Source organism: Eleutherodactylus coqui, chromosome 4, assembly GCF_035609145.1.
Source record: "Eleutherodactylus coqui strain aEleCoq1 chromosome 4, aEleCoq1.hap1, whole genome shotgun sequence".
Taxonomy (NCBI): Eukaryota; Metazoa; Chordata; class Amphibia; order Anura; family Eleutherodactylidae; genus Eleutherodactylus; species Eleutherodactylus coqui.
In genome coordinates this window covers 21,609,099-21,630,307 of record NC_089840.1, presented here as the reverse complement: position 1 = coordinate 21,630,307, position 21,209 = coordinate 21,609,099, and the positions used below count along the sequence as shown (strand labels likewise).

The window sequence follows — 21,209 nt, the reverse complement described above, 5'->3', positions numbered from 1 at the left end:
GTGTACAGGAAGATTTCATCAACAAGGTCAAATGCTGGATGGTTTTTACTCCGGCAATTCATAGCAAACAAGACAAAGCGAGCAGTGAGGCGAAACAAGTCAGAGAAGAATACGTGTTGTGCGGCACAGGCTGCTCGGGGTTCATCGGTTTTATAGTAAAGGTGTCCAGTATTAGAGTCCACTACAGATACATTTCGGCCAAACCCACTGATTTTGGATGGTCAAGCGATGGTCAGTGGAGTCATCTGCACTCTACCCTGATGTCAGATGTCGGGGAGATAAGGGCTGTTGGATGTCTACTGCCCGATCCTCTCTGGTAAAAAAGCAGCTTTGGCTCTTTCCACTCTCTGCATTTACAGCACACATATACTTGGCTGAGAGTACATTTGTATGAACGTACCAAACAGTGGTGTAACGATCATGGTAGCAGGGTACCGAGCAGTGGTGTAATGATCGTGGTAGCAGGGTAACAAACAGTTGTGTAACGATCATGGTAGCAGGGTACCGAGCAGTGGTGTAATGATTGTGGTAGCAGGAGGTGGAACTGCAATGAGACCAAGAGGGTGAGGGGCAAGAGTGTACATTCCATACAGCCAGACCAGGAGGCTGCTATGGAGTCCATGGAAAGAGGAGGCCCAGCGATGTTTGATCCCACTCCGTTTTTTTTTGACCATCTGATTTCCGTCCCCCAGCATGATAACATCACTCTTCTGCACCCAGCTGTAGAAAGAGGACCGACTTATCGTGGGCATGGAGTTAATGAGCTTCAATTTTTGTGTTTTAAGGGGCCTAATGGGGGCGCTATTACTGTATGGGGTACACTGAAGATACTGTTACTGTATGGGGGCACATTAAAGCTGCTTTTAACGTATGGGGGCACACTGGGAGAGCTGTTACTGTATGAGGGCACATTGGGTGATCTGTTACTGTATTGGGGGCCCATTTGGGGTACTGTTACTTTATAGGGCACATTGGGGTGTTACTGTATGGGGGGGCGTCAGACTCAAAAGACTTTATGAGTGATTGATGGGTGCTTAAGCCAAAGGCATTAAAAGGTTTATACTAAGATCCAAAGTTATTCTTTATACCACAGGATACGGTATACTTTTATAATCAGCGGGAGTCTGACCACTGCTTATGGATATGAGGAGAATGGGGGTCCTGACAGTCCCTACATGAATGGAGCAGAGGTTGTGCATGTGTGCTGCAGCTCAGTTCAATTCAATGACAGTGCTGGAGAATGCCAAGCTTGTTGGTATAGCCAGTCCGTACTAAGGAATGACGAGTTGTGCTTTCGGAGATGCCAGTGTTGTACTCTGCTGCTTTATCAGTACAATTCTTGACATCCTCCTCTGACCCCTTTCGGTGCAAAGATATTTCCATCCACAGGATCCTCTTTCGCCTCATAGTTTTCCACAGTCACACCATTCTCTGTATACTCTCTATGTTACATGAGAAATGGCCCCGCGGCTAGTCTAGCACCGATGACCCGGCCTCGTTGGAATCACTCAGATCGCTGGATTTTCACATCTAATGTGGATTCACACTGAAACTGATCCATGGAAAACTTGTCACGTGATTTTATGCCGCACTCCGGGGTCATAAGGAGAATTTCTATACAGGGAAGCGCCAACTGTAAAAATGGCCAGGGGTTCTAATAAAGTGGCCATCCAGTGTCAATTCTTCCCTGGTTGGAAAAGGCTCTTCTGTTCTTTGTGTAGGTGGCTGAAGAGGTGAGATTAGACTGTGAGCTCACTGGGTAGAAGGACTGATCTGAGAGAATATACGCTGGAGATAACGTGATGTCACACTAATTATATATATATATATATATACACACACACACACACACACGTCTCTTGTTCTCTGTTATCAGTCATTTTGGATGCAAGGCATGAATGCAGTCTTCCTGGTGACGGCAGGTCTTGTATTCCATTATGGGTGACTGGTATGTGTATGAAATGACACATTTTCTCATCATTATGGCTCTCGGAGAAGTCGTTCAGCGAGCGGGCCCCGTTCGTTCACAGCGTACTTACTGATAGATTTCTGTTCAGCAGCGCATTTATTTTACCATTACCCATTTTCATCAAATTCCTGTACTTTAGCGGTAACCCCAAGGTTGAAAACGTGATAGCGGCGCTATTGAAAGAACTCGCCAGACTTAAAGGATACCTCAGACAGTAAAACTTGCGCAATTTACCTGCAATGATGGAAATGTAAAAAAAAAAAAATCTATATTTTTGATTTATGGTGATATTACGATAATGACGGTAATAAGGAACCAACAAAGAGATTGAATGCCCGAGTACAAGAATGTGCGGGACAATGTGGGGAGTGCTAGGATTTTCCATTTCTCCTCACAGGATTCTCTACGGTTCAGGACTTATGATATTAGGGTCTGTGTGAGGTCCCCCAATACTCAAAGGGCTTTTGTTCTGTTATGAAATTGCTAAATTTGTCACGCTCTCCGTCTAGTAGCTGAATGGTGTACACTGGGACTCCACATATCATGATTAGTGCTTCTCTGTGTAGAAACTAGAGCCATGACCGTGGAGCATGGCATAAAATCACGTGAGAATGAGAATGACATCCAACGAGCCTCTATGCTAGCCTAGCCGGTGGCCAGGATGTAACGGTCAACCGCATGGGGTTTTCACGTGTAACAGTGTGGAGATTATACAGAGAATGGCCTGATCAAGGAAAAACATCCAGTGAAAGGGGATCCTGCGGATGGAAATAACTCATCACTGAAAGGGGTCAGAAGAGGATGTCAGGAATCATTCTGATCAACAGGTGTTACATAGTCGAGAGCAGCTGAATATAACACTGGGGCTCGAACTAACATGTCAGAATGTACAACTCTTGATTCCTCCGCACCGGTGGGCTATAACAGCAGACGACCCGTTCCAGCGCCAATGTGTCTAAGAGCAATAGAAAGGAGAGACTCCGGCGAGCAAAAGAGCGCAAATATTGTAACACTGGGCAGCGGACAAACATCACCTGGTCAGACGAATCCAGATTACACTGTGATGGCGGGAGGTCAGAATGTGGTGTGAGCAACATAAACCCATTAAGGGTGTTTGACGTGGGATGAAATATTCCACTGCGTGAAAGATCCGCTTGTCCATCGATCACATTTTGATGCAGAATTGAAAATGGCAGAATTTTGCCAAGTCAGAATCCACATTTGGACCTGCAGATTTTGGTGCAGATTGTGGCAGCGGAATATTCCGCCCCATGTGCAGTTAAGGCCATCGTCACGTGGGCTGGAAATGCTGTGGAAACTGGGTATTTGCGCATTTGGGTTTCCATTGCTCAAAACGAATAGCAGATACGGCCCGCGTGAAAGTGGCCTTTGGAGCGCCGTCACGTCCTCTAGCAAGAGGATCCACGCTCCCTACTGTATTTTTTTCCTGCATCTGGGCTGGTTCACATCGGTGCAGGACACACCCACACCATGCTTGAACAGGCTGGCAGCCTAATTAGTAGTAGTCTATTTAGTCCCAGGCATAATCGATCTTCCTCGCAAAGTTGTGCTGTTCAATGTGTGATTTTGTGCAGACGGAGTGCACTTTTGCGCACCTCCATTGACTCCTATTGAGCTTGGGGTGCGCAAACGTGCACAAAAATAGAGAACGTCACCTATATTATCACTCAATGCAAATGGGTGCAAAAAAGTGTCATATGAGGGAACCCACTGAAAGCAATGGGTACTTTAGTCTACGATTTGCGCAAGCGATTTTCCAGACGCAAAACCGCGTGCAAAAATCGCCTGTGTAAAAGAGCCCTATGAGTTTTCTGCAGCAGAACAAATCTGCGATGTGCGAAGGCGATTTGTTAAATTTCATTCACTTGTATTGCACTCGCGATTCCAAAAGCGGAAATTGCGCAGTGGCTCCTGCAGATGTGAAGGCAGCCTCACTCCTCCTGTCAGCTGCTCAGAACATGCCAGCGCCTCCATCTAACTTGTGACAAATAGTTTCCTGTCCGCAGGGGCCGATATTTCCGCAGAACAATTTCATGACCTTATAATCTACGCCACAACGAATTGCTGCGGCTCTGAAGGCCCAAGGAGTCCAACGCGCTACTAGATGGGGGTCTCTAATAAAGTGGCCTTCAGCGTTGGTCCCAGTTTAGGCACTAATTGCTTTCTAGAACATTTCCCTCCTGGCATTGATCATCGGTCCCTTTAATTGCCTCCTTCCAAAACACACAAATGGCTTCTTCCCATTTGTGACATTTTCTCGCCGCGTATGTCCGCCCTCATAAATCAGACAACCAACAGATCAGGATATAAGCACAGCAGTGCCACGCTGCCACCCGTTTAACCCTGTTAATCTAAGCGCCCAGTTCAATCCTGGCACCTTTCCAAATGGCAGGCACATTCTTTAAGACCCGTTAAAGAAATATTTCTCCATAAGGCCCCTCTCTCTGGAGCACAATGCGAGTAAAACGCAGTCGTAAAGCCGAGGCCCTAATTGTTTATTCTATGGGGCTGAATCAATCAGGAAGATGGCAGCGAGCCACGCCGAGAAATTGGGCTATCTGGAAATGCATCTGTACGGAGATGGCGGCACCCTGGTAGGTGCTTCGTCTAATTAACATACATGGAAAAATAAAGCGGCGATGCCTTAGGATGGGCCGCTTCCTTATTTCCATCCTGTACCCCACCACAATAGACAGACGCGCGGCGCGGCGATGGCGGGCACACACAGACTGTGGGGGATATTAAACATTCAGAGGCTTTCCAAGTTCCAGCAGCTTAGCAAGAATGAGCAATACGGATCATTAATGCCGCCACCCGCCCTACCAGGAAGGCAGGCGCTTTTGTGTAACTTATTGGTCATTAGCATGACTAACAGAAAGGCAGGTGACAGGTGTCAAGCTGAGGCAAGATGGCAGATCCATGACAGCGGCGCGACTATGACAGATAAATGCATTTATGGCGTGTGCCAACGTGGGATTATATTCAGGAAGCAAGGCTTAAAAGGAGAGGGGATTAATAAATCACTGATCTGTCAGAGCGATAGCAATGTAGCAGAGCTGAAGTTGTCATTTTACTAGTAAAGGGTTACATTGTTTGTAAAAGGTACACATGTTTACTTGATATTATGACAACCTGAGCACAGAGTTATAACAATGTAACATGTTTACAGCAGCCCTACAGAAAGCTGCAGATGTAAGAGAACACAAAGCTCCAACAAACCCAGCTCTGCTACATCTGTGTATTGGGGTGCTCTAAAGTAAATAAAATGTAGCAGAGCTGAATTAGTCCTTAGGGCTCTTTCACGTGTACAGAAATACAAAACAGAATTTGCCGCCATGCCAAATCAGTATGTCCAAGGGCTCATTCACAGGGGCGTAGGCCATTGCAGTCACGGAACTAAACTCTGCCCATTACCTGCATACCTGGAGGCGTTTTTTTGCAAGTGTATTTTCTGCATTTTTTCCATGCACAAAAAAAAAAAAAAAAAAAAGCAAAAAAGTCCCATTGAATTCACGCGTAAATATGCAGTAAACCTCACCAAAATAGTGCAGGCTGGTCTTCGTGCGCAGAAATACACGTGAAAAACAGGTCTGAACCCCCCAATACAAACCAATGGGGATACAAACATAATGCTGTGTGCAAGAACGCCCGTGTGAATGAGCCCCAAATGGAGATGTGGATGTGAAAGTGGCAGCAATCCTACATTTAGGGCTTCTTCGCCGTATATAATATACACACGCAATGCACAGAGAATAGAACCCATGGATGCTATAGGTGCTGCTCTATCTTACTGTGTATTGTGCAGCAAAGACCCCCATGGACGTCTATAGGGGGGTGCAAATACCCAAAGGGGTGCGTGAAGCACGGCGCAAGAACACATCTGGACCTCAGTAGGCTAATTAGTATTTTTAACCATGGATTGGGTATGTCGCACATACGTGTGAAATGGCACTGCGTGCGCAATAAGTATGGTGCTATGCGCAGACACACACGAGACCCCCCCCCCCCTCGCCTGATTTAAAAGGCTATTATCCTAATGAGGTCTAGATGCGTTCTCTTTTTCACAGAATTGCGCATATTCTTGCGTTTTGCGCACATATTTGCGCTCTCCTACATAGGATTCTATGGGGCCTTTGGTGCGCAAATATGCAAGAAAATAGGAAGCGAGAATAAAGCCATAAATCAATGGCTTCTCATTGTACGGCCTCCTTATTTGGTTTCATATGGGCGTAAACGCAATTACGCACTACTTAGTGCAACTTTTTTTTTTGCGAGCATATCATCGCCATTGGCTGTTTTTTTTCCGCCTGCAGGGTATGTTCATTTGTGTGAGTTCCAGATGTGTTCCATGTTCAGCGGAATTACGCAGTGTGTCACGCGTCTCCTTGTGTATTTGACGCACGCTTGCGCAAATGTGCAGAAACATAGCTAAAAATTGGCACGCAAAATACACGCATATGAACAAACTGTGTTTTATTCACTGCGTATTGCGTGCGCGGATACGCCCCCTTGTGGAGCCGGCCTTAGGGGTTGCATTGTTTGTGCGTAAAATAATGTAGCGGTGCGGTATATAAAACTACAGATTCTGTCGCTATAACCCTCTGACAAAGCCGGCTCTGCTACATCAGTGTACAGGGAACTCACTTAGGGGCTGTGGCCTGGCACAGAGCTAAAATACTGCAGCCCTACAGCATGTAAACTACAGATTCTGCCGCCACAACCCTCCAACAAACCCGGCTCTGCTACATCAGTGTACGGGGAACTCGCTTAGGGGCAGTGGCCTTGCCTGGAGCTAATATACCGCAGCCCTACAGCATGTAAACTACAGATTCTGCCGCCACAACCCTCCAACAAACCCGGCTCTGCTACATCAGTGTACGGGGAACTCCCTTAGGGGCTGTTGCCTTGCCTGGAGCTAATATACCGCAGCCCTACAGCATGTACACTACAGATTCTGCCGCCACAACCCTCCGACAAACCCGGCTCTGCTACATCCGCGTAGGAGCGACACGTTTTAATATTCTCCAATTATTTCCTCCACTTCGGAGGGGTTGTTTGCCGGCTGTCGCTCCCATGTGAGGATCAATATTAATGAAGGCACTAAGTAGATGTATGCGTACGTGCGGACGGGCCATGAATAATTAATACTAATAATAAGCCGGCCATGGGGCTTCTTCCATTTGGAACAAAGCATCCCAAATATGAGAGAAGGGCGAGGGGATGATGGGGATGGCGGCGCTCGCCCTCGGTCCTGAGGTTACCATGTCAGTAACATATGGGGACCGTTGGGAAGAGGCGACAGCGCCATCACACGGCCATACGGACCGGCGCTGACTGCTCCCACATGGACTCTACACCGAAGGTTAGAGACACAGAGGAGCGCTAGGCCTCACCTGCCTGCTGGTAGAACTGTTGCCCCTAGCAACCAATCACAGTGCAGCGCTCATCTCTGAAACTGCTGAGGTAGAATGAAAGCCGCGCTGTGATTGGTTGCTATGGGCAGTGGGGGACATTCTTAAGTTGGTTTCAAAAGCGCAATTAGCTAGAAAGCAACTTTTTGTGTACTCTCAACATTGCATGAGTGAAAACATCGCAAATGGGAAGGAAGCCATTGAAAATCATTGGTTTCATAATCTGCTTTCGTACTGACTCTCGCATCAGATGAAAATCGTGAGAAAATTGCGCCATTTTTGCCTAATGCGTTGGTCAGTAAAAAGCAGATTATGAAACCAATGATTTACAACCGTTTCCTTCCCATCTGCCATGTTTTCACTCATTCGATGTTGAGAGCTAAAAAAAAAATTGCGTCACGCCCTATCTTTCTGCGACGCCCGCTTTTTTATCTCCCCTGTATCCCTATGGAGCCCGAGTTTTATCACATCGCAACGCAACAAACACGCACCGTGATGTGATGCGAGTTTTACAATAGAAAGACCCATTGACTTTTGTGATAAAAAAAAAAAAAATAACACGATTGAACACGCGATTTTATCACGGGCGGTAGCGATGCAATGCGAGATTATTCTCTAAAAAAGCATCGCCGGCGCTCAAAAATTGCGGTGAACAAAGATGCGATTTTGCAGCGGCAAAAAAGAAAAAAAAACGCAATTCCCCGTGTGAAATCACCCTCAGCACGTCCTTTTTGCGCAAGGAGCGAGGCTTTTTTGCACACTTGTCATCGTATTTTACATTGCAAGATGCACAAATATGAACCGCGCTCTTTTGAATTGGGTCACATACGGAAGCGGTTTTTTTTCTCGCAATCCAGTGCGGAAAAAAAAAGTGCGCCACTTCCTATCTTTGGCCGGTCTCTCAGAACGCCTCACTCACGGTATTCAATGGGGCCGGAAAACTCATTGCAAGGCATGTGATGTGCGCTCGAGTGTGATGCGAGGTTTGCCATTGCAGACAATGGGAAACACTTGCCGATTCTCTGAAGCAGCTGAATGCCGCACTGGAGGACCACGGCTGTACGGAAGTGATGGGAGCCGTTTTTGACACAAAGACGCCAAACCTCCGTGGGGACATCGCACATTCCCAAGCGAGATATCGGTCTGAGTTTTATGGCCAATGTCGCATTCGGCTGTACCAGCCTGACCCTAGGGGATGTTCCCATGTAGCAAAAAATGGTGGCAATGGCCCATAATTGAAAATCGGCATCAAAACTATGAAGAAAAAAAAAGTGTGGCGGTTTTTGATGCATGTCTACAGCGGATTTCACCCCTTTGATTGAAAGAATGAAATCTGCTGCAAATTAAAAACCATGTCAAAATCAGCAACAATGGCGCCGGCTTCTGACGGGTTTTTTGGTCGCGGGTTTGATGTGATCTGACAGTTGCAGGGACACGCCGGACAAGATTCCTCTTCAACATTCTGCAAATCCTATAGGAAATGTTTGGTGGAGGTGACTGCTGCTAAAGGGGGACCTACAGGTTATTGAATTCAAGGGTTCACTTACTTCTACTTGCACTGTAGGTGTTACTCAATACATTCAATAAAAGACATGAATGATACAACGGTTTGTACCATCTGCTCAAAGAAGATGAATGTTGTTCATATTTCCAGACCTGCTGTTCAAGTTCACCCTAAAAAAGTTCAGTGGGTTCTGGTTGGGACCCAGCTGGTCCAACCGTGAGACATCCATATCCTCAAACCAACATAAGACAGTGCTGGATTTGTGAAAAGACACATTGTCTTGTTGGAAGTATGGCCGACCATTCCCAGAGTATTGTCACATTATTGTCTAGACCATACTTAACTGTTGGGACCATCGGGCAGAAGGCGTTCCCCGGGCTCCTCCACACCCAGGAATGGCCATCTGATGTGAAGATTCACTCCTGTGACTCCTCAGTCCATAGAATGTTCGTTCATTGCTCAATGACAGCTCACCTTGCTCCATTCTAGAAGGGCCAATGCATCTTTTTCGAGACAACTTGCCAAACATTTGCAGGATGAATGGGGGGAAATACCAGCTGAAGTATATCAGCTGTTAGTAGAAAGTATGCCACAGAGAGAATGTGATGCCATTAGGGCCAAAGAACCCCACTAAGTATTACCATATGGAAATAACTACTACTACGGTACTGATTCTTGCTCAAGTGTCCAACTACTCTTAGTAGGACAGCGCATCTTCCCCCGGTCACATCTCCATATATCCACAACATATATCAGTTTATGCAAAGTGCTCCCCATACACTGCATAATGCTGAGCCTATGAGATAGAGGATGTGTGCCCACCTTAGTAATGGCATTTGTGGGGCAATTACTTCAACATGCTGTAAAATACATGAATGCAGACAATATAAGGAGAAGTCTTAAGGATCCTTACAGTCATGAATAAGAGTTACACCCAATCGCAACATATAAGACTATGGAGAAGCTAGATGACTGGCTGGTGCTTACAGGGCACCCCGGGCAGTGAATGCTACCAGGCGATGCTCACTGAGTGCAGATGAATGGCGTATGAATATATGGAAATACTGTAGATTGAGGTATACGGTTGGAAGGGGGACCCTACGATCGCCTTGGCTGTGAGACCGCTAAATTTGCACATTCATGCTGTAGACTTGACAGGACTGAACATCTAAAATGCAGGACCAGCTTAGATTGGCATCTGGCTGTGAAGATTATGAGATGGCACGTCAATATGTTGCAGCCTGAGTGGAAGTCAGTAGAATATGTGTGGATATAGATGGAGGTATTTGGGATAAAACAAAGGAGCCGTCCTGTAATTGCCTTGCCTGTGATATCACTTAACTTGCACACTGAGGCTTTATCCTTGCAGGACTGAACATCTAAAATGCAGGACCAGCCTAGAGTGGCATCTGGCTGTGAAGATTATGAGATGGCACGTCAATATGTTGTAGCCTGAGTGCAAGCGAGTCGCCCGGAGCACTTCCACCTAATCAATAATATGGTTATAATCAACTAGATCATTGCTACGGTTCATGTCGTAGAGGACGCTTCATAACAGCGCAGCATCAGGACCTCCTGCGGATCTTCACAAGTCAACGTAAATCCCTATGAAGCCCTATAGAAGAAATCCCATTTCCATATCATAACTATTTACCCGACATGAAGAGAAATCTCCAGCCTCTGGAGGCAGCTTTTATCATGTGTAATATGCCTATATAGACGGCTTCAAAAAAACGGGAAGAATTAAAGGGGTTGTCCAGGGTTAGAAAAACACGGTTGCTTTATTCCAAACATAGCGCCACCCTTGTCCATAGGGTTGTGTGCGGTATTGCAGCTTAGCTCCATTGAACTAAAAAGGAAGCTGCAATACCAGACACAACCACGGACAATGCTGCGTTTGGAAGAAAGTAGCCATGTTTTTTCTAAGACAGGAAAACCCCTTTAAATCCCACATAAGATCTGTTGATCTCCATACTCCTTCATGTCTGTTACATGCGCTCAGTGGGAATCTGCTCATATCTATGAAGAGAATGGGGCACCAATGGCGGACCTTCCAAGTCTAGTGTTCTATGACGAATGCACATGGAGGACTGAAGAGTGAGGAGGATGAGAGACATGGGACCCTCATTCTCGAGATAGGCAGGGGTCTCGGTGGTGAAACCCCCACCGTTCAGCAAGTTATCGACTTTCCTATGGATAGGGGATAACTTGAGACTTGGTACAACCCCTTTAAGTGTTTCTGTTATTTTCTGAGCAGTGTACTATAGATGCTGCACTTCTAGTCCTGTATATAGTAATGGATACAAGAAGATGAAACTGTATAAGATGAGATGCAACAATGTTGCACTGTGAATGCATTGTGCTGTAGGTAGAGCCCTGTTACATGGGACAACCTGTAGGCGCAGGTGCCTGACAAGTCGTCCCAGCGATAATCAGTCTTGTGCTTCTACACAGGAGCGATCCTCGATCAGTGACTGATGACAACCCAGTCTTCCTAATCAGTGCTTGGAGTTTATCACAATTGTTGTGTTTTGTTTGTCTCCCTGCATTTTCAGGATTGACCACAGCTTCTCAATAGGATGAGATCTGGGGAGTTTCCTGGTGATGGATCTAAAATGTCAATGTTTGGTTCACCGAGCCGCTTGGTTATCACTTTTGTCTTGTGAGATGGTTCTCAGTCATGCTGGAAGAAGCATTGCTCATCCCCGGATTGCCTCTGGATAAACGGGAGAAGTTGCTCTTGGAGGAGGTTTAGATCCCATTCATTGTTCATGGCCGCGTTCTTGGGCTGTGAGTGAGCCCACTCCCCCGGATGAAGAACAACCCCCTCTGGCAACGACTGTACACAGCAACTGTGCATAACTGTAATAGGCAACCACATGTTATACAGAAGCCTATCACTTTGTCAGTCCTTTTATGCCCCTTCATCAGGCACGGACCATGAACGGCCGCAGCATTAGCCGCACACACCCAAGCGAATGACTGTACAGTTGTGTTCTGCTCCGCACAGATTGTGCCTGAGGCCCATTCTGCTGAAATCATGTTTGCTCTTAAACAATAGCCGTTTTACGAATGTGTCAGCATCCTCCAATCCAGCGGTAAGGAACGTGACACAATGAACAAAAAGACCTTTTTTATTTCAATAATGATCACACAAAAGTATCACCTCAAAGTATCTGCAGAATGACTTTCCAAATCTGATAATCTGATTAGTAATGACAGCCTGGAATTCCTATCGCCTTAATGTACAAACCACCTACATGAATGAAGCTTAGCCCCGTCAGAGGTCATGAGTGCTGTAGTCATCACCTCCACTAGATGCTCCCACCACCTACATGAATGAAGCTTAGCTCCATCAGAGGTCATTAGTGTTGTAGTCATCGTCTCCACTAGATGCTCCCACCACCTACATGAATGAAGCTTAGCCCCATCAGAGGTCATGAGTGCTGTAGCCATCGCCTCCACTAGATGCTTCCACCACCTACATGAATGAAGCTTAGCCCCATCAGAGGTCATGAGTGCTGTAGTCATCACCTCCACTAGATGCTCCCATCACCTACATGAATGAAGCTTAGCCCCATCAGAGGTCATGAGTGCTGTAGTCATCACCTCCACTAGATGCTCCACCACCTACATGAATGAAGCTTAGCCCCATCAGAGGTCATGAGTGCTGTAGTCATCTCCTCCCCTAGATGCTCCCACCACCTACATGAATGAAGCTTAGCCCCATCAGAGGTCATGAGTGCTGTAGTCATCACCTCCTCTAGATGCTCCCACCACCTTCATGAATGAAGCTTAGCCGCATCAGAGGTCGTGAGTGCTGTAGTCATCGCCTCCACTAGATGCTCCCACCACCTACATGAATGAAGCTTAGCCTCATCAGAGGTCATGAGTGCTGTAGTCATCTCCTCCCCTAGATGCTCCCACCACCTACATGAATGAAGCTTAGCCCCATCAGAGGTCATGAGTGTTGTAGTCATCACCTCCTCTAGATGCTCCCGCCACCTTCATGAATGAAGCTTAGCCGCATCAGAGGTCGTGAGCGCTGCAGTCATTGTCTCTACTAGATGCTCCCACCACCTACATGAATGAAGCTTAGCCTCATCAGAGGTCCTGAGTGCTGTAGTCATCGTCTCCACTAGATGCTCCCATCACCTACATGAATGAAGCTTAGCCCCATCAGAGGTCATGAGTGCTGTAGTCATCGCCTCCACTAGATGCTCCTACCACCTACATGAATGAAGCTTAGCCCCATCAGAGGTCATGAGTGCTGTAGTCATCACCTCCACTAGATGCTCCCACCACCTACATAAATGAAGCTTAGCCCCATCAGAGGTCATGAGTGCTGTAGTTATCGCCTCCACTAGATGCTTCCACCACCTACATGAATGAAGCTTAGCCCCATCAGAGGTCATGAGTGCTGTAGTCATCGCCTCCACTAGATGCTCCCACCACCTACATGAATGAAGCTTAGCCCCATCAGAGGTCATGAGTGCTGTAGTCATCACCTCCTCTAGATGCTCCCACCACCTTCATGAATGAAGCTTAGCCGCATCAGAGGTCGTGAGTGCTGTAGTCATCGCCTCCACTAGATGCTCCCACCACCTACATGAATGAAGCTTAGCCTCATCAGAGGTCATGAGTGCTGTAGTCATCTCCTCCCCTAGATGCTCCCACCACCTACATGAATGAAGCTTAGCCCCATCAGAGGTCATGAGTGTTGTAGTCATCACCTCCTCTAGATGCTCCCGCCACCTTCATGAATGAAGCTTAGCCGCATCAGAGGTCGTGAGCGCTGCAGTCATTGTCTCTACTAGATGCTCCCACCACCTACATGAATGAAGCTTAGCCTCATCAGAGGTCCTGAGTGCTGTAGTCATCGTCTCCACTAGATGCTCCCATCACCTACATGAATGAAGCTTAGCCCCATCAGAGGTCATGAGTGCTGTAGTCATCGCCTCCACTAGATGCTCCCACCACCTACATGAATGAAGCTTAGCCCCATCAGAGGTCATGAGTGCTGTAGTCATCACCTCCACTAGATGCTCCCACCACCTACATAAATGAAGCTTAGCCCCATCAGAGGTCATGAGTGCTGTAGTTATCGCCTCCACTAGATGCTTCCACCACCTACATGAATGAAGCTTAGTCCCCTCAGAGGTTGTGCCTGAGGCCCATTCTGCTTAATAGGCCTCATGCTGCCACCACCTACATACGGGGCACAGTGGGGAATGTATCAGAGAAGACATAGATGACACTTTTTGACAATGTATCATGTTGTTGTGACAAATGTATCAGCTTTGTGCATCTTTAAACACATCCTGAGGAGTTCCTACGCTTTATAGGGCTTCTGCACGCAAACAAATTAGCATGGTGGAATCCGCGATCGGTGTCCGCACCGCGGTTTTGCAGCAAATACCATCCATAGCATGCTATGAAAAATTGATTCTTCCTGCCCACTAAATCGCAATTTGTTTCCGTGAGCGGAGGAAAATCTCAGCATGCCCTATTTTTGTGCGGTGTCCACACGGACGGCTTCCATTGAAGTCAATGGAAGTAGTCCGACCCGCGACCCATCCGCAGTTGACATTGCAATAGCCTTAAAGTAGGTGAGCCGCTGCGTCCGGGGATGTAAGTGTTATACTCGCCTTTTGGGGGCTGGAAGTTGCCACTCAATGCATTGAGCCACGTGCAAAAGTAGTCCTCCCATTAAAAAAATTAGAATGGGCGGACTTTACAGCAGCGCCGCTCAATGCATAGAGCGGCGGCTTACAGCGCTGACACCGGGGGAATGACAGGGTATAACACTTACATCCCCGAATTTAGAGTCTACCTTTAGCCCAGAAGCTTAGCTTTACAGATACCCTTTAAATTAATGTAATCAGCGTATTTTACGCAGGTTAAAAAAAATATATATCACAGCATGTCCTATTTTGGTCTGAAATAGCCGACGAAGGTCTATGGGAGTGTAGACAAACGCAGTGAAAATGGATGTCACATGCGTATCCAATGCGTTTTTACACATGTTGCCAGGAAGCAGTGGAAAAAAATGTGACATCAATTTTTTTTTTTTTTTTTTTTTGTGTGCATTAAAAATGTAGTGAATACGGATGCAAAAACCAGCAGAGGAACAACTAATTTGGGCCAAAACTGTGCAAATACATGCAGTGAAAACGGAGTACTCAAGGATCAAAATGTCATAAGTTCATGTGAATGAGGCCCGAGGTGGCACAAAAACTCTGAGATTTGTCTCAATTGATAAATTTGTCTAAAAACCTCATTCCACTCAAACCCCGCCCACGTTGCCAAATAATTTTAGAAAGTGAAGTGAGAGGCTCCAGATATGATCTCTATGGCGCAAATCATAGTAAATGTGTATAGATGGATATGTATCAAACAGCAGGCACAACTTATGCCAGAAGTCTGGTGCAGCGCCGATACTAAACGTGCCCCGTACATATATACGGTATACATCCAGCTTATACTCCTAGCATTCCATTGAGATCTGGCTTGGACTATGGTGCCACCACTGGAGAGTATGACAGCACTTGTTTGTAGTGTTGGCACTTGCAAGACATGAGGACTGTTGACCCAGGTTGTAAGCTTGCACATTTGTTATAGCTTTTGCAGAAGCAGTCGGGCTCTGAGATGTTGGGGGGGGGGGGGGTGGTAGACTTGGAATGTGTGTGGCAGCCCACCCGATTCACTAGTATGGGCGTCACTAATAGGCTGTAAGCCTGCATGGTGCACTACTCATATGTGTGACTATGTGTAAGTGTAATACTAAGCACCCGCCCGCCCAGTATATGGTGGGCATGTCAGTATTTTACACCTTAAATACAATTGATTTCTTTTTCGGTGATATGCATGATAAGCAGCGCCATTCTTCACTTCCAAAAAGCCATGACACCATATACCATATGCTGCCACATCCTGCCTCCACATATAGAGCAGTTTTCTATGAAGGACCAAACACATCCCGATCTCATGATATCCACAGATTGTAGCATTATTTATGGTCAGCAGCCCCAGCCTCATCTCCCAATGGGAAAGCCAACCACGTGGTCATTATATGGGATTTCACAGGTATTCCCTGTATGGAGCAATGTAGTGCGGTGGACCTTTATCATTGCTAAATACATTCTTCTTAGATTGTTAATTAACTGATTAATTTGGAAGTATAATGAATTCCAATGCTTCTAATATAGGTGGGTTGTGGGTAAAATGCATGGTACATAATAGCAACATATTAGATAGATAGACATTCTTGGAATGTCTATCTATTTCATGTCCAAATAGGAGTTTCTGCTTGGAATACAAGGTAGCCTGCATATACGGTATATTGATGTAGCAGAGCCTACATTGTTGTCATTTCACTCTTTGGGACTGCATTACTGCTAGAAGTATAGCATGTATAATATTTACCTATGTAATAGCACAGATAACACATTGTAACATCCTAATAACAAATTCAGCTCTACTATGTCCAAGCATCACATTTCTATCATCTGACAAATTCAGCTCTGCTACGTAGGACAATCTCAGTCCTGATCATTTTTTACAAATGTGGGTCTATTATCTCGGTTCTGCTGCCATCTGATAAATTCAGCTCCACTATGTATCTCACCTGCCAATAGCTAGACCAATTCAGCTCTACCATATAGAATAATGTCAATTCTGCTCCATCTGACAAACTCAGCCCTACTATACAGACCATCTCAGTCCTGCTAATATTTGACAAATTCAGGTTTGCTATATCTGACACTCTAAATTCTGCCAAATCTGCTAAAGTGACTAATTTCATCCTAGTAATCAAACAGCTGCAGCTCTGCTACATCTGACCATCCCAATCCTGCTCTATCTGACAGATTCAGCTCCGTTATATAGGGCAATCTCAATCCTGCTACATCTAACAAACTACTACATGCATAGGTATATCAAACCCAATATTGCTCAAATTCACATCGAAAAGGAGCCTATCCAAATACATAAGCGCATTCCAATACTTTGCCTTAATCCTGGCAGATTCCATTTTTTGGAATACAGCCATTCCTCAAAAGAACTTGATTCATGCTACTTCTCTTCTAGCTCCTCTCTGCACATGACTTCAGGCACAATGTCATGTCTGCTCAGCTGGGTGTACCACCTTAAATCCTGAATGCAGTCACCTCTGCAGCCCAAGACCCCTGGTATGAATGGAGATCCCCCCTCTATAGGTCTGTTCAGTTAGGAATCACAAGTTATAAGATATCTGAAAGAAACAACCCAAATCCCATCCAATCAGACATGGAATAGACAGAGCTCTGCTGGATGGAACTTCTTGGACCTACTCCTTAATAAGTAGGCAGTATGGGAACAAAGGCCATCCAGATGTGCAGGGAGGCCGACCTCTCACTGCAGGAGAACCTAATATGATTTTCTTCCAACCCAATCCACTTACTGAGCTTTCCACCTTGCAGACATATTAGAGGCTGTCAGCATGGAGGGGAAGACTAGCTGACAGCTCCTAAGATGTGCGTGAACCTACTGATGGCTGCAGAACCTACAATGGCAAGTGCGATATCGTTCCGAGAAACGTAGACCGATATCGCGCTTCACCGCGACTACAATGCGTTTTGCAAGAAAAAGACATCCGTTTTCTGCACTTGGGATTTTTACGCACGTGGGAAAAAAAATTGCATATTGTTTTAATAGGAAATATTTAAAAGTCACATCACACTCGCCTGAAAATTGCATCTGCATGTGAGTGTGAGTGTGCTGCGATTTCTTTTTTGGCTTCCGTAGAAAATAATTAGTGAGATCACTCAAAATAAGAATTTAACAAAAAAAAAAAGAAGAAAAGAAAAACGGGCGTTTTGTGACTTTTCGATCTCACAGAGAGAAAAATCAGTTGAAAATTGGAAAATACACACCTTGCAAATAGTGGATTATTACAACACGAGTTCTGTGCCTCTTGCTCGTATAAACGTGGCCTGAGGCTGTATCTATACGGGCGAGCGCGACATTGGTCCGAGAAAGTTGGACCGATATTGCGTATGTAAACCTGCGATTTGCACCATGATAGCAATGCTTTTTTGCAAGAGGGGGAGGGGGGGGCACATTGCATTTCTGCAGCACATGCGATTTTCACAGGTGAGAAGATCGCATTACGTTCGCGTGAAAAAAAAAAAATCGCATCTTGATGCAGATACAATGCTTTTTTTTGCTTAAATAGAAAATAATGGGTGGTATCCAAAAAAAAAATAGGACATGCCACAATTCTTCTATTTTGCAGCATCGCTGCAACAGAAAAGTCACCCCTATAAATACATTCATTGTAAATAATAAGCTATAGCAGCGCACGAGGTCCGCGAGTCTCGTAAACACGTAAAACTTGGATGTTTTCATCGCCCATCTAAATGTGGCCTGACTTTGATATAAGGTGAAGTTATATACTTTCTATGATTCACTGATTGATTTGGTTAAAGAAGTTCTGAAGCAGCTAGAGCAAGTTTAAGTTGAGCTAGTATATAATATATATAGCAAACATACATCTGTGGAGTTATTTAAAGAGTTTCTGCAGCAGCTAAAGCTCTATACCAAGCTGCATTAACCAGGTTCTAATGAGAGAAAGGTGTATTTCTCCATTGCACACACCAGAAGCCTCCCTATCCTTAGTAACCCCCTATTGCCCAGCTAGTGGCAGACTACAGGTAACTCACCACCTACCTAGTGTATACAATATCTGCTTGCTATACAGAGATACAGTAACAATGCATTAATGCACTTCACTTTCCTATTAAACCTGCTGCCTGGCACATTTTCCATCCTCAGTACTCTGAATAAGGAAATACAGGGTGCTTATTGGAAACATCCCTGCAGCCCAAAGCCACAAATCAAGGTATTTGACTTCTTCCAACTCTCCTAATACCATCCATGTGTGCTGAGCAGCAGTCTCAAGAATGCACAGCACTTGCCAGAAACATAGAAAGAGATGCTTAACTTACCAAGAACCTGACATAAGAATCCACACAGCAGGACTGGAACAAGTAGACCCATGTTTACATAGTAACAGACATCCAATTAATAGAGTGAGCCCCAATTCCAAGGAAAGAAGACACCCCAAGAAGCCTGGAGGATCAGCAAAAACTTTAGTCTTCCCTAGAAGAGATGATCTGTAATGTTACAAGCTTCATTGCTGCTCAGTACTTTGTGTCCCCCCAAACCATGCCTGTATCCTAGGTGGTCATCTTCTGGAGTCTTCACTTAGCCCACCAAGACAGACCAGAAATAAAGATCCTCCTTGAGAAAGTAGTCCAGAACTTGTGCTGCAGACGGTCGGATCTGTTTCTTGCTCTCAGATCTGCAGAGCATTCACCATGCACAGTGCTGTGCGCTGTCCCCCTTTCCTGTGCTCCTCATGTCCTCCCCAAATTGCAGTGAGGGGTGTGCATTGTGCTGTATTCCTCAGGATGAAGGTGGATGAGAGGGACTCGTTCCTTGCACAGTGTAGATGTCATTCAGTAGCCACCCAGCAGCTCCCAGCACTGCACTGAGTACTACTAGCCCAGCCCTCCTCTGTCACTCCTCTGGTGGATGCTGCTCTCTCCCAGCACCAGTTCCTGCTCACTCTGGGACCTGGCTCAGCTTTCCAGGCAAACACTTAGAGAAGGGGAGGAGGGTTCACAGGAGCTGAGACCTGACTGTGTGATGCTGAGGGAAGGGGGTAGTGATACTCCACTGATCTGCATTAGGATATCACTCTTCTATCCACATAGGATCATGCATCTGATAGCCTGATGTGCATATAGTCAGCAGCCAAGCTACAGCATATACTCTATATTCTGCATATTCCACTGGTGGATACACTACACATGCAACATTTCCAATGGTTGATGCAATAAACATACAGTATTTCTACTTCGCATCATGTCATAAAGGAGGCTTTGAAACATAGAAGCTAGATTTGCCTAAGCTAAAATAGTTTTGAAGCTGCTGCAGAACCTCTTGCTCAATATATGAGGATTCCAATTTTAGTAATATGCATAGGCAAGTTGAAAAAAAAATGGAAGGGGTTGCACCACAATTACAAGTTATCTTATGGATAGGGTTTAACTTGCTGATCGGTGGGGATTTCACCAAGTGGACCTCTGCTGATCTCAAGAATAAGAGTCCAGTGTCCCCCGTCCTCCTCACTGTAGGGATACTGTACCTCACACAGCGAGGAGGAGAATGAATGTAGCGTTGGTTGCACAAGTGCACTAGCGCTCCATTCACTTTCAATGGAACTATGGAGATACCACGACGGAAAGGCACTCACTTGGGTTTTTCCGTCAGGTCCATTGAAATGAATGGAGCTCCGACAACGGATTCTTGGTCAGCGCGCAATCCATAGTGACATCAATGCAAGGGGAGAAGTGACCCTCCCAGTGACAGACAGAATAGTATACGGTAGTCCCGTTTTCGAGATCAGCAGGGGTTTCAACAGTGGGACCCCCACTGATCAGCTAGTTATCTCCTATCCTGTGGAAAGAGGATAACTTGTAATATTGGTAGGACCCTTCCAAGTATTCATTGAGTTGAGAGTGGAGACAGCACTCATGTGTGTATAGAGGTGTAGCTGGAGAGGTCTGGCAGGGCACAAGGACTGACATGGGTGCCAGTGGGCACCAACAAGCCACTGTGTCTTGGTCAGGTGATTTACATAAATATTTGCTCTAAGGTCGAATGCACACTTCCGGGTTGGATTCTGCATGTGGGATCCCGCAGTGGAAGCTGACCCTGTGCCCGGCCGGTGACCCCTGCGTACCTGTCCGCAGTGTTTCTTCATTTGTAATACATATGTGCCAGCAGGCCATGGATTGGACGTGCCAGCAGGCCATGGATTGACTTCAATGGAAGCCGTCGACGCAGAAATCGCCATAAAATAGGACATACTGCGCTGTTCCCTCCACGAGTGGAAAACTGCTATTAATTTCTGCTCGTGAACATAGAAAAGCGTTTTTGCATAGCATGTCTATGGGCAGTATTTGCTGCGGAATCCGGAGGCGGGCGCCCGTTCTGGATTCTGCAATGCAAATACACCTGTCTGCATTGAGCAAAAAAACAAGGAAAATCTAGCTGCTACGTCTATCTATCAGTCATCCTCTATCTATTTGTATGTGGTGCCTATCTGCTGTACTGTATATGCATGTGTAAATACTCCACACCCTGTATACACTGTATATCAGTCTGTCAACCCCTCTAATATCATGACCAGTGCTTTACCTGAGCCTGTAATGCCATTTAGCTCTGCAACATCATTCCTGTGATAGTGAATAGTATT

The 21,209-nt window shown here is 45.8% G+C and overlaps 1 protein-coding gene across 12 annotated transcripts in view; it reads right to left on the bottom strand.

Moving 5' to 3' along the window:
- Positions 1 to 19,501, bottom strand: part of ROBO2 (roundabout guidance receptor 2) — a 466,996-nt gene extending 447,495 nt beyond the window's left edge. For all 12 annotated transcript variants that reach the window (XM_066599125.1, XM_066599128.1, XM_066599126.1 and 9 more), the window contains exon 1: positions 18,892 to 19,501. In XM_066599125.1, coding sequence (XP_066455222.1) covers positions 18,892 to 18,943 — 52 coding nt within the window. In that variant the 5' untranslated portion in view covers positions 18,944 to 19,501. The remainder of the gene's footprint in view (positions 1 to 18,891) is intronic.
- Between the last annotated feature and the right edge of the window lie 1,708 nt (positions 19,502 to 21,209).